Source organism: Balaenoptera acutorostrata, chromosome 13 (genome assembly GCF_949987535.1).
Source record: "Balaenoptera acutorostrata chromosome 13, mBalAcu1.1, whole genome shotgun sequence".
Taxonomy (NCBI): domain Eukaryota; kingdom Metazoa; phylum Chordata; class Mammalia; order Artiodactyla; family Balaenopteridae; genus Balaenoptera; species Balaenoptera acutorostrata.
In genome coordinates this window covers 13,093,099-13,106,687 of record NC_080076.1, presented here as the reverse complement: position 1 = coordinate 13,106,687, position 13,589 = coordinate 13,093,099, and the positions used below count along the sequence as shown (strand labels likewise).

Below are 13,589 nucleotides of genomic sequence, written 5' to 3'. Positions count from 1 at the left end.
CTCTAGTTTTCTAAAGCTTCTGTGAAATCTGAACGCATTTCACCTATTTCATTCATAAAGCCTTTAGCCATGAATGAGTTCTCCCTTTCAGTGCATGGGCTACCCCAATGAGGAAAAAACAAATTTTTACTTACTTCAAAAGTACTAACTTCAAGATCTTCAAATTTTCCTGCAAGTGACATTCCTGCACAGTTTACAAGCATGTCCACTGGGCCCAGTTTCTCCTGTGCCTGGAAAAATTTATCAGAGTGGGCATTAAGAAAGAGAAAAAAAGAACCCCTTAGTAGCCAATCAATGCCAATAAATAAAATCTATAAAACTATTAAATCTACAGGTAAGATATGTCAACTTCAAGCCACACACCAAAACAGCAAACCAATCAAAAGGCGGGCGGATTAATTCCAATTAACCCAACCTCTTACTTGTTTTATGACATTCTCTACTTGGCTATAGTCTTGAGATACATCAACTGATATACAAAGCACCACCTGTTAGAAAGAGAAAAAAATAATCAAAGCTATGCAGGGGTCTGAAACCACCTTTAAAAGAACTTTTTTTTTTTTTTTTAATTAAAGGCAATATTTTTCCAATAGATAAGGAGTCCAGTTTTGGAGGTACAGATTGCAGGGTTTGAAATCTGCTGACAATGCAATTAGGAGAGGCAAATGGGGTGGGGGGAGCACTTTCTTGCAGAAAACTCTTTTGAGCAAACTCAAAAGAATGTTTTAAGAAATGCGGGTCGGAGGGTACAGACTTTCAGGTGGAAGATGAATAAGTTCTGGGGATCAAATGCCCAGCATAGTGACTACTGTTATTAATACTGTACTGTAGACTTGTAATCTGCTAAGAGAGTAGATCTGAAGTGTTTTCACCACACACACAAAAGCAGTAACTATGTGAGGTGTTGGCCGTGTTAATCCACTGGTTTGCAGTCATTATTACACAGTGTAAACGTATATTAAATCGTCATGTTGCAGACCTTAAAGGTATACAATTTTTGTCTATGTATGCCTCAGTAAAGCTAGAAACAGAAAAGAAATGTAAAAACTCTCCTCTTAAAATGCAACTAGCCTATAGTGACAGAAAGTACATCAGAAGCCACGTGCACCCACGAGTAGAGGGAGAAACGGGGTGCAGAGGGGCAGGGCAAACTCCAGGGGTGATGGAAATGCTGTGTGCCTGGATTTCAGGGGTGGTTTCACAAGCATATATTGATACATCGGTCGAAAGCCATCCAACTGAACTCTTTAAATTGGTGTGGTTTATTGTACACAAATCCTACCTCAATAAAGTGGTCAAAAAAATAATAGCAAACTTAATAAATACGTTTAAAAAAATACTCCTCTTGGAGCAATATGAGAGCTATCACTGCCCTCTTGGGATTCAATACCAGTAGGTGGAATAAAGAGGTAAGTCAACAGGATCTACTCCCAGAAGCCTCCTTAGTCCATCCGGGCTGGGAGGCTAGGCTGGCGGTGGCATCTTACTAGAACAAGGGCAGGTCTGGGCCTGTGGGAGCCGATGGGGAGCCAGGTCACATTTGGTTCACTCTGAGGTTTGCTTGAGGTCCCTGACTCTGGACTGACCTGCCATTTACAGATTTTCTAGATGAGGGGTCACCAAGCTGAGTCCAAGCCCACCTAGTACAAACCTGGCCATGTTTAGGGATGCACAGCACAGAGGGATGGTGGGAAGAGCTCAGCCATTTAGTCTTTGAAAAGGAAGGAAGGGAGGGAGGGAGGGAAGGAGGGGAGGGAGAGAGGGAAGGAGGGGAGGGAGGGAGGGAAGGAGGGGAGAGAAGGGAGGGAGGGAGGGAGGAAGGGGAAAAGGGGGAAAAAGCATGTATCTCGGTGCTTACTTTGTTTGGGGTATGTATGTATGTATGTATTTATTTATCTATCTATCTATTTATTTATTTGGCTGCGCTGGGTCTTAGTTGTGGCATGCGGGATCTTTTTTAGTCGTGGCATGCATGTGGGATCTAGTTCCCTGACCAAGGATTGAACCCGGGCCCCCTGCATTGGGAGTGTGGAGTCTTAGCCACTGGACCACCAGGGAAGTCCCTCGGTGCTTACTTTGAGAGAAATTTATGAAATAGAAATTAAGAACACTAATGGGGACAGTGGGCTACTGTTTTAATTTTCCTTTTCAGACAATGTTTTCAAATCAGAGCTTAGGCCTCCGACATAGGAAATGTTCTATGTTCCCAGGGAGGTCACTGAGAGAAGCAGAAGGGTGTTTGCAGTTTCTCAGACTTTCCATGGTTTCCTCCCTGTTGAGACTGGCCGCCAAGCTAAGAGGCAGACAGAGCATGTGTGTACGGAAGGGCGCACACACCCACGATAGGCACCCAGGTGCAGTTGCAAGTCCAAGGCCGTGTGATGTGGTGGGAAGAACAGGCGCAGCACTGGGGAAGCCGGGGTTCCAATCCTGTCCCTTCATTCACCAGCTGAGCGGAACCCGAGACGTTTGCAGTGGTCTCACCTGTACGGTAACAGTGTCACAGGCTAGTGACGAGCAAGATCCCTTCCAGCTCTAAGAAGCCACGATGTGAGAAGTGAGGCCAAAGGGTTGGATAAAAAGAGCCCCGTTGCCTTAGGACCGATACATCAGGCAGGAAGTTGTATTTAATGCAAGAAGGAACCCCATCCTAATGGTCTAAATTCCTATGAAAAGGAAACAAGCCCCTTCACAAACGTAACCTGGAATATTCCAGACTAGAGGGCTTGTCCTTGAATTTTATCCCATCATCATACAGAAGACATTTTTTAAAAAAGAGAGTAGGAATCATACAATTAATTTTAAACATGCCTTTTCATACAGTATTAGATCATTTACTGTGAATAAAACCTATACCACAGGTCAGTGACATTTCAAAAAAAATGTCTACAAACTACCTGGAAAAAGAATGCCCCCAAGGCACTGCTTTTGCTAAGAGGAGTAACAAGCCAGCTCTGGGCCCAGTGGCAGGATCACGCTCCCACTTGCCCAGCCCAGGCCAGATGATCTTCGCCTTCCTTGATGTGCAAGTCAAGAACTTTCCACATGACCTGAAGCCTTCTGATAGATGAAGGAGTGGGAATAATGAGGAAGAAGCCCAGAGCAGAGATGGTGCTAGCAGCAGGCGTGACTGGCCTTCAGCCAGGACATTTCAGATCTGTGGTCCTGGATGATGTTTCATTCTCTATCAGAAGTTACAGGGATATTTAAAAAAACAAAAAACTGGGGAGATTTGCTGAGCTGGCAGCTTGCCAATGTTTGTGGGCTTCAGAGAAGGGGATACAGGCAGAGGCCACGGTACTAGAGAAAAACTCACATACGTGCACAAAGAGAGGTGGATGAAGATTTTTATGTGCAGCATAGAATGCAAAAGAAAAAAAAAAACAAGTAGCCAACAAGAGGCAACAGATTAAATAAACTCTGGGGTACTCAATATTATGCCACAGCAGTTTTAAAAGATGAGGCCGACTTATTTATATTGACATGCAAAGTTCTCTAATATATTCTTGTGGGAAGAAAAGAGGCAATTAAAACTACAGTGAAACACCATTTAAAACTCATCAGAAAAGAAAAATTAGAAAGTCTGCCAATACCAAGCATTGGCAAAGAGTCAACGACCACTACTGGTGAGAGTGTAAACACTTCGGTGATGCATACGCTCAACTCAGCAATTCCATTTCTAGGTATATTCCATTCTTGCACAAGTGCACAAAGAGATAAACTTCAGTAATAGCAAGAAACAAAGCAAACTAACAAGAAAACTGGAAACAACCTAAATATCCACCAACAGTAGAACTGATGAATGGAAGGTAGTCTATACATACAAGAAAACACTAGACAGCAGGAAAAAAAAAAAAAAGAATGAACTACTACTTTATACAGCAACAGAGAGGAATCTGAACAATAGTATCAGGTGAAGAAATAAAGTTGCATGAGAGTACACAAAGAATGATGTCATAGAAACCTAGAGAGAGAAAGTAGGTTAGTGATTGCCTAGGGCTAGGAGGGGGTTGGGAGAGAACAGGGAGTGACTGTTAATGAATATGGACTTTCTTTACAGGACGATGAAAGTACTCTACAACTGATTCTGGTGATAACTGTGCAACTCTGTGGATAAGCTAAAAACCACTGAATTGTACACCTTAAATCAGTACATTTTATGGTATGTGAATTATATCTCAATAAAGCTATCAAAATAAGAATGATGCCATAGGGTTCAAAAAGAGGCAGAAGTAAACAATACTCTTCTTAGTGTCACATGCACTTATGGTCAAATTATTTTTAAAAAGCAATGGAAGAAGTAACACAAAAATCAAGTTGGGGGCTGCCTGCCTCTAGGAATGAGACAGGAAGATGAGGCTGATGGCGGGGACAGAGGAGCCTTCGGGGGCCCTGGTAAATGCCATTTCTTAAGCTGGCGATCAGTGTGTGGCTATCAATTTATTATTATGTTTTATACTAAAATACACATTGTATATATACACATTCCATTTTATTCATCAAAAAATTCCACAACCAAAAAAAAATTTTAATACCTCCTTTCCCTTAATTTAAATAAATAATTGAAATGAAATCATTTTCTAGGAAAACATTCTGTTATTTGATCATTTGTGTGTGTGTGTGTTAGAGTCTATACATTGTTTTTGGTAGTGTTAGAGTCTATACATTGTTTTTGGTAATAACATGAAATCCTAGACAATTCAAATAATTTCATCTTTTTAAAGACAGCCTAATATGTATTTTAATTAGGAAAAGCTTACGTGCTTTCAGTGAACTATTCACAGTTGAAGCACCTCTTCTTTTCCTCTGCACACCTGTGTTGATTAGTATAGAAAATGCGTCATGAGGACAGTGATTTTTACCTGTTTATCATTAATAGAGTGTTTTTCGATTTCTTTCTTTGCCTGCAACAGTTTGTCCTGAAAGTAACAGAGAACAATTAATTCTACTGATTGTCTATTTGTCCACTTGTTTGTTTAAAAGAAGAGAAAAAGCAATTATTTGTACAAGGATTTATTAAATGCCAAAAAACACGCAGGACAGCACCCATATTGCAGAGCTATGGTGGACACATAGCTGTAACATATGCTAAGCTATGACTAAGTGAAAGCAAGTTTTTAAATTCATTGCAGAGAAAGATAATAATAAAAATTAATGAACCTCAAAATCCCTATTATCAGTATTAATTGCTAAGGGTCACCCTATCAATTCTAATAAATGTTTTAATTTGACGTCACTTAGATATGAAACAAGAACAACCATACTGATACGCAGTGCTTCCCAAACTTAAGGGTACATGTGATTCCATGTCAAGAATGCTTTCCTACGAGATCGTCCAATGTTTTCCTCCTCTACTAAAAAGCAAATATAGTCAAAATCAGTTATTAGACGGACTAGGTAAACCTATGCCTGGATACTTTCAAAGATACTCTGAGGACAAGCAAAGCTAACACATGTAATTGTGTAATTCTTCCAAGGTGTCAATGCTGCTTGTTTTAGTCATTTTCAAGAAGACAGAGATCGGTTTACAGTGCCTTAATTTGCTATAAAAGCTGAAATTTAAATACCTCATGACAGCAGAGAAGAACAAAAGGAGGGGGGAATCCTTCTGAAATACAAGTGGGTTTTCTAAACAAGAATATGCCTATAATAAAATTATATTATTCTATTAATAAAGATGTACACCACCTGACTTTGCCAAAATCAGAAGAGAAAATTACATTAGAAAATAAAGACTTTCTCAGTGCCAGAAGGCTCATTCACCTCCAGCAATGCCAGGACCACAGAATGAGCTTCTGAGCACCTGAAATGCTGGCCTCCCCGCCTCGCTTTTCATCTGCCTTTTGTCAAATATCAGCATTGTTTAAATCTCACAAAATGCCATTTTATCACAGTCGTGCTTTCAGTCACGGAAGGTGGTTTCAATGCCAAAGCAGGTGCGTTGTTGGAGGGGTCAGGGGATAAATAAAAGGTAGCTAATTCTGCCTTTCTTCATTTTGAAAAGAAATGATGGACGCCCAAGCCTAATTCTGTGTCATTATTTGCACATCTCCCCCGGGCCCTCCGTGACCTGCCATCCCCACTGGGCCCTGCTCAGCTGGGCACCCCTACCTGGCAGCCACCGCAGTACCACCCTCCTTGTTCCCAGGTGAAGCCAAAACCCCCAATCAACGATGCCGCCCTGGAGCGCCCACTCTCTCCATCATCCCTCCCTTCCTTTCTTCATCCAACAAAGATGTCTGGAGCACCCACTATGACCCAAGCAATTAGGCCAAGCACAGAACGACAGCATTGGGCAGGACCGCCGTGGTCCTTCCCCCGCCCATAGAGCAAGGGGACGCCATGACTGCTCGTGGGAATACAGTGTCACTGCTCTGGGCTCTGGCAAGAATAACAGACACTTAAAAAAAAAAAAAGAAAGAAAAACAGACCTTGTGACTCGGCACAGAAAGACACATGTTTTGCTAAACTCCTGGGGAAGAGTGAGATTCCCCTGCAGGGTCTGGGTTTCACTAGAGATGGAGATCATGTCATAAGCAAATTATAGAGAAACATCTACACGCCATCCTTCAGGACTCAGGAACCAGCCCCACGATGGCCGCTGTCAGCACCTCCGGGGAGGTGGCGGCCCCCCGGCTTCCTGTGGCCAGGTGTGCGCTTAACTAGGTTTTGCCCGCTCCTAGATCTGCAGTGTCCACGATGTTGCCTAAGAGGTGCTGGCACTGAAAAAATATTTGTGGATCTAACCTGACTTCAGCCAAGAAGTCTTTGTCCCAAACACAAGAAATAACCAGTGGTTCAGGAATCACACCTCCAACCACAGACGTGAGCGATTTCCCCACAGGTGTGAACACTCTGACGGTCACATAGCCTCTGTGAATAATGTAACGTTGAATTAGTAGGTGGATAGTAATGAAGCTAGAAGACTTACCTCATTTCGTGCAACCAGAGTTATAAAAGCTCCTTGTTTATAGCACTCGATAGCAATGCACTTTCCGATGCCACTGGAGCCTCCTGTAACCTAAAAGCAGAAATTAAGAAATCTTAGCACTTGAAATTTCCCTTCTGTGGGAAGTTTATTTAAAGTAACTATGATGGGCTCTAAAACCCAACCTACAGGAACTAAATCTTCAGCTATTATAGCATCTTCATCCCACACCTAATGAATGGAGTTTAAGTGCAAACATGAAAAGATTACACTGTCAGTGGGGCCTGCATTGTTTCCAGTACTGAGCTATCAATTGCACACCTAAGGTATTTTTCTGAGTTCACTGTGGTGGCGGTGGGGGGACGAGAGGGAAAAGTGCCCTGTACATCTAGCTAATAAACAATACATTAGTCTGATCATTCGAAAAGACACATGCACCCCTATGTTCACAGCAGCACTATTTACAGTAGCCAAGACATGGAAACAACCTAAACATCCATGAATGGATAAAGAAGATGTGGTATGTATATACAATGGAATACTACTCAGCCATAGAAAAGAAAGAAAGAATGCCATTTACAGCAACATGGATGGACGCAGAGATTATCATACTAAGTGAAGTAAGCCAGACAGAGAAAAACAAATATCATATGATATCGCTATATGTGGAATCTAAAATATGACACAAATGCATCTATCTATGAAACAGAAACAGACTCACAAACACAGAGAACAGACCTGTGGTTGCCAAGGGGGAGGGGGGTGGGGGAGGAATGGATTGGGAGTTTGGGATTAGCAGGTGCAAACTATTATCCATAGAATAGGTCCTACTGTCCAGCACAGGGAACTATATTCAATATTCTGTGATAAACCGTAATGGAAAAAAACATGAAAAATTTTGCTGTACAGGAAAAATTAACATCGTAAGTCAACTATACTTCAATAAAATAAATTAAAAAGTAAAAATAAAAAAAAATGCACTAGTCTGCCTTTGAGTCCAAACCCAACTGAACCATTTCTTTACTACACATCTCCTATGCATGACCAGCTCTACAGGAGATGAAAAGAATAATCACTTGCACATACTTAACGATATTTTAAATAACAGCTTATTATAAAGTAATACAGGATCACATGGAAATACTGAAAAGTAAAGCTTTTCTTCTTGCACTAGTCTAACCCTCACCATCTATAGCTCAGCCATACTGGCTGTCTTTTGGTTCTATGCTCTCTCCAACCACAGGACCTTTGCACATTCTATTTTCCCTCCCAGGAATGCTCTCCTCCCCTCTTTTCATCTAACTGGCATCGATTCACCCATTAGATCTCAGCTCTACCTCACTACCTCAGGAAAGCCTTCATGGACTGCCCTCTACCCCACCGCAACCCACTTTTCAGCACTGCATCCTTTTTTTCTTTGCTTTACATCACTCCATAATCAAACAGCCATGCCTTTACTTGTGTGATTATTTGATTCACAACCATCTCTTCCATTACCACCCCATAAACTCCATAAAAATACCAACTCTATTTTGGCTCCCCACTGTATTCCTAGCGCTTAGTACAGTGCCTGGCATATAGGAAGGATTCAATATATATTTTATTTAATAATACGAATGTAACATTATCTTTCTAGTCATTTTCCCTATACACATCATATAACATGGGCCAGGGGAGTAGGGGGCCTGGATTTGTCAGGTGAGGGGGGAAAGCAAGTGTCAGAGAGGCAACTGTCCTTACACACTTTTGCATCCTACTCTAAAAAACATTATATTGTAATGTCTGAGGTTAAAAAACTAAAAGGCTTTACAATAGTCCATTAAACAGTCGTATCAAAACATATTTAACTATTTCTCTATAGTTAGACATTTAGATTATTTTGAATATTTTACTGTTAGATATAAATCATGCTGTAAAGAACATCTCCGACCAATTGATCTCATGATTTTAAAATCATCATGACACCCTCCTACACAATGTACCTTTGTCCATGGGACGCCCCTACTTTCTCTTGAGCCTCAACTTCTCACTAATGAAGGGATTTCTTTGGGAAAATTAACCAATTATCTACCGGTTACTGTAAAAATATACCTGCTGCCCCAGCTAGCAGTTGCCTCTGAGGACCTCTTTGCTATTGAAATATTTCATGGGTAGTTTTGGCTTATTAATTTTCACCAGATATTCCAATTCCATAGTAATTAGCAAGATCCCTAAAAATGTCCTTGGCTGTTTCATGATGTTGTTCCTGCTGCCTAGAGGTCCCTCCACTCAACATCTCCCACACAGCTGCATTTCCAAATCCTACCTAACTTGCAGAGGCCAGTTCCAACGTCTCCTCCTCCAAGAATTTTTTCCGGACTCTGGCCCTCTGTCCTGTCCTTTGCCTGTCACTTTCTACCTCGTGCAGTTACTTCTGTACCTGCCTTAGCTCCCTCGCCAGACTCTAAGTTCCCCAACAACAAGCACCAAGTCCAAGTTATCGCCCTCATTCCTAGCACAGCACTTTGCATAAGCAGTTGCTAAATAAATACTTGCCTACATTAATTTGCAAAATGGTGTACGATGCCATTTCCCTGAAAACAAAATACAATGCCAAAAAAAACTTGTAAGTAAAATCTCCCTATTTGTTATTCAATGAATTGATAGAAGCTGAAGCGATGAGGTTATTGAGAAAATTTATATGCTCTGAAGTGCCATGAGGATGCCCGCTACTCTGATTATTGCTGGCTTTTTTCTAGACTGTAATAGGTAAGCGAGCTATGTAAAATCACTGCACAGCAAAGAACAGGGTTAACCTTATAAGATCTGTCCATAAAAACAAGAATAAGACTTCAACTTTTGGGTCAGGGTTCATGGGAAACTGACCTTCTAGGCCAAGCCAGCTAATTCATAGACGGTATCTAAGAATATATATAAGTCCATCTAGACTATGTTACTCTTGAATGGTATAAGAAAACATAAGAGATTTTCCTAATGGCTGAGAAAAATGGTGAATATGTATTGAGTTGCCCAGCCATTGGTAAATTGAGATGTGAGACCCTAAGGATAACAGTTTAATTCCTTTCTTTGTCACTCCCTCTTACTGTTCATTGCAAATATTGTTTTAAATGTTACTATCTCTTTAATCGCACCATATACCTCTTACTGAGGGCAACAGAAGGGGTGCTTTGCTGCAAGGACAGCTACTCCCACCCACCTCTCCAAACGGGAGGACTTGATTTTCTAGTTCTCACCAAGTCAATTAAACAGCTTTTTTTAAAAAAGACAGCTGATTTAAATAAGTATATACTGTGTAAGACTTGCTGAATAGGTTTACCACTGTAATTAGAGAGATAACACTAGTTTATCAGAATTGCTCTAAAAACAAAACAAGTTATGACCTAAGCCTGCTCATGCTTCCCCATCAGCAAGACGTTCTAAACACTGGCCCCTTTTCTAACACGACTGGGTCTAGTCATAACAAATCTCAAGAAAAAGAATTACACTTTCACTCTTTTTATGACATTAAAAAAGAAGACAGATGGTGACATCATGTGAATTATTCATGCCATCCTCACATTATTTATAGTGGCATATTAAAACGGGAGGGTGAAAATAAGAAATTCTTCGGGATCTACCCCAGCAGATGTGTTTATTATCTTATCTACGGCCTGCAGAAGCATGATGGGGCTGGTAGGACCAGAGTCAACATCAACTGAAAGTCCCTTATAAACACTGAATGAAGTTTTTCATTACTGCTTTGACTTTCCATTTTTACAAGTTATGCTCTGCAAACACCACTTCTGAAAAATCCAACTTTTAAAGCCACGCTTTTGAGGCAGAAGTCTTCTTGCAGATGTGACTTTCAGACTTTAGCGTGATTGTAAAATTTTGCTCCTCTCTCCCTCTCTAATGAATTTACACTCACTTCCTCCTCTATCTTCCACATCAGAAATAGCAGGAGTTGGAAAAACACTAATAGTTTTCTGAGAGAAATTAAAGAAAATATATGTCCCCATTCACAAACTCTGTCCCGATTTAAAGCACACTAAAAGCGATGACCATTCCATCCCATCCCAGTTCAGTGAAGAGGCTCGGATTTTAGCGGAGACACCCATATGTCACCTCTGGCACCAGGAGGATTTGCACTGCCAGCTGAGTAACTAATTTTGCTTATTCATAACCTCCCGCCTCAATGTCCCCGGGGGTTGTGAGAAAATCAAGTAAGAAAACGGACCAGAAAGCCACAGCAAAATGTGACGTGCTGGGCGCTGGTAAGAAGGCATTCCCTCTGTTTAAGAAAGGTGCCCCACCTGCAGAAAAGGGATCCTTGAAGACATGAGCTTCTGGTAAGAAACAAACCAAATCCATCCACATCCCCTTCATTCCTGAAGCACTAACTAGCCAGGTCGTTCGGCTCATCCCTCTGACTCCAAAACGATGGCAGAGGATTGCACTGGGACAGCAGTCAGTCGACCCAGGCTGAGCTCACAAGAGACAGGCAGTGTAGACTGGACAGAAGCGACCCAACACCGCTAGCCAGGACTGCCAGCCCACCGGGTTTAGAGCAATCCCACCCCACCCCCCCAGGTGAGTCACTTCCCGGATTCCTTTGGCAACTGTCACTCGCACAGGCCACCTTCCAGTTCCCAGCTGCCTCGGCGGGTCCTGGAGGCTGGGACCCGGTTCCCCGCTGCCCGCCTCCTTGCGACCCCGCCGGGACCGCGCGCCTCGCCGGGCGTCGCCACCGACCGCGGTGTCCTTGGCAAAGTTTCTCAGCCTCTCTGTTCTTCAGTTGACTCATCGGGAAACCCGAGGACAAAAATATCCAGATCCCAGGGATGCCCCGGGGATTAACGAGCGCCTCCCGAGCCCCTGCAGTGCGGGGACCCAGCTCGCTGGCGCTGCCCGCGCCGCCCCGCTCTCCGGCCCCGGGAGGAGCCAGAGGCAGCGGAGGGCGGGTCCCCGAGGCCCTCCGAACAGACAGTGCCGGGGCGGACGGCGGCAAGTGACCCTCCATTTGGGGAAGGGGACGTCGGCGGCCCGGCCTGAGTCGCGGACCGGCGCGCCGGGATTCGGGGCGGCCGAGCGGGCCGGGAGGCGGCGGCGCAGCAACAGGAGGCCACTCACCACCACATGCGCCCCGGGCAGGGCGAGGGGCTTGGGGCTGATGAGCGGAGACACCATGTAGAGCAGCAGCACGAACGCCACGAGGAAGGCGGCCGCCAGCAGCAGCATCGCTCGGCCGAGGCCGGGGCCTGGGGCGGGCGGCGCAGGCACAGGCGCTTAGGGCTCCGCTGCGCCGGCGATCACGCGCGGCCGCGCGCAGTGGGAGCCCGGTGTTTGGGTTCGCGGCGCGGGGCGGGGCGGCGGCCAGAGGGGAAGAGGCGGAGCCTCCGAAGGGCGCGACCGCGGGGGGCGGCGCTTCCAGTGGCTAGAGGGCCGCGGCCGCCGCCCAATGGAGCGGAGGGTCCCTTAGGGTCTCCGAGCTCCCAGCGTCGGCACGGGGTCCTGCACCCTCCGCCGGCGAGATGGGCTGCCTCGAGCGCGCAGCGGACGGGGCCCGGGCGGCGCCCCCCCGGCGCGCCTCTGGGTGACGCTCGCGGCTGGTGGCAAGGGTGCTTCTTAGGACCGCGGAGAGCGGGCGCCGGGCCTTCCCGAACCGCGCTCCCGGGGGCCGGGCCGCTCCGCGCCGTGGCTCCGGGTGCCGTCCGCCCGAGGCCGGAGGAGGCGGGTCGGAGCTTTCTAAGCCCCGGTTCCGGGATGTCGGCACCTCGTTAGTGTATGGAAGGCCGGGGATCGAGCTTTGAAATCCCGGGCTCCATTTCATATTTTCTTGGCGTACTTAGAAAATGGTCACAGCCCACTTTCGCTTTGCAGAGGACCGGGAAAGCTTTAACATGGAGTTTTTTAAATCGCCCAGATCATTCAGTTTCGTTGAGCTCAGAGGTCATCTTCTTTACCAAGGCAGGGTTTAAAAAAGAAAAAAAGCTTTTTGAGATCTAATTTGCACACCAGACAATTCGCCCATTTAAAGTGCATAGGTAATGGGTTTTGGTATAGTCAGGGTTGTGCAACTGTCACCACTGTCAATTTTGGAACATTTAGTTACACCCCCCAAACGCGCACACAAATCCTTACCCATTCACAGTCACCCCCAGTTCCTCCCCATCCTGGCCCGGCCCTAGGTAATCACTCACTAATCTTTCTGTCTCTATAGATTTGCCTATCCTGAATATTTAATATAAATGGAATTATAGAATGTGTAGCCTCTTGTGTCTGGTTTCTTTCACTTAGCATAATGTTTTCAAGGTTCATCATGTGGTACAATGTATCAGTACTTCATGCTTTTTGTGACCAAATTATATTCCATTCTGTGGACACACCACATTTCATTTATCCATTCATCAATTGGTGGACCTTTAGGTTGTTTCCACTTTTTAGCTACTAAGAATAATGCTGCTGTGAGCATAAACATTCATGTATAAGTTTTTCATTTCTCTTGGGTATATACCTAGGAGTGGAATCGCTGGATCTTCTAGTAACTGTTTTACCAGAACTGTCAGACTTTAACAAAGCAGCTGCACAATTTTACGGTCCCCACCAACTGTATATAAGGGTTCCAGTTTCTCCGCATCCCTACCAACACTTGCTGTCATTTGTCTTTTTAATTATAGCCTCC

At 44.3% G+C, this 13,589-nt stretch overlaps 1 protein-coding gene across 2 annotated transcripts in view; it reads right to left on the bottom strand.

The window, feature by feature from the left end:
* KDSR (3-ketodihydrosphingosine reductase) overlaps positions 1 to 12,289 on the bottom strand; it is a 38,191-nt gene extending 25,902 nt beyond the window's left edge. The window contains exons 1-5 of one of the 2 annotated variants that reach the window (XM_057526727.1): positions 12,038 to 12,289; positions 6,932 to 7,021; positions 4,863 to 4,919; positions 423 to 488; positions 135 to 230 (exon numbers count right to left, since the gene is read on the bottom strand). In XM_057526727.1, the coding sequence (XP_057382710.1) occupies positions 135 to 230; positions 423 to 488; positions 4,863 to 4,919; positions 6,932 to 7,021; positions 12,038 to 12,145 (417 nt within the window). In that variant the 5' untranslated portion in view covers positions 12,146 to 12,289. The remainder of the gene's footprint in view (positions 1 to 134; positions 231 to 422; positions 489 to 4,862; positions 4,920 to 6,931; positions 7,022 to 12,037) is intronic. The other variant, XM_057526726.1, reaches the window with a different exon arrangement.
* Between the last annotated feature and the right edge of the window lie 1,300 nt (positions 12,290 to 13,589).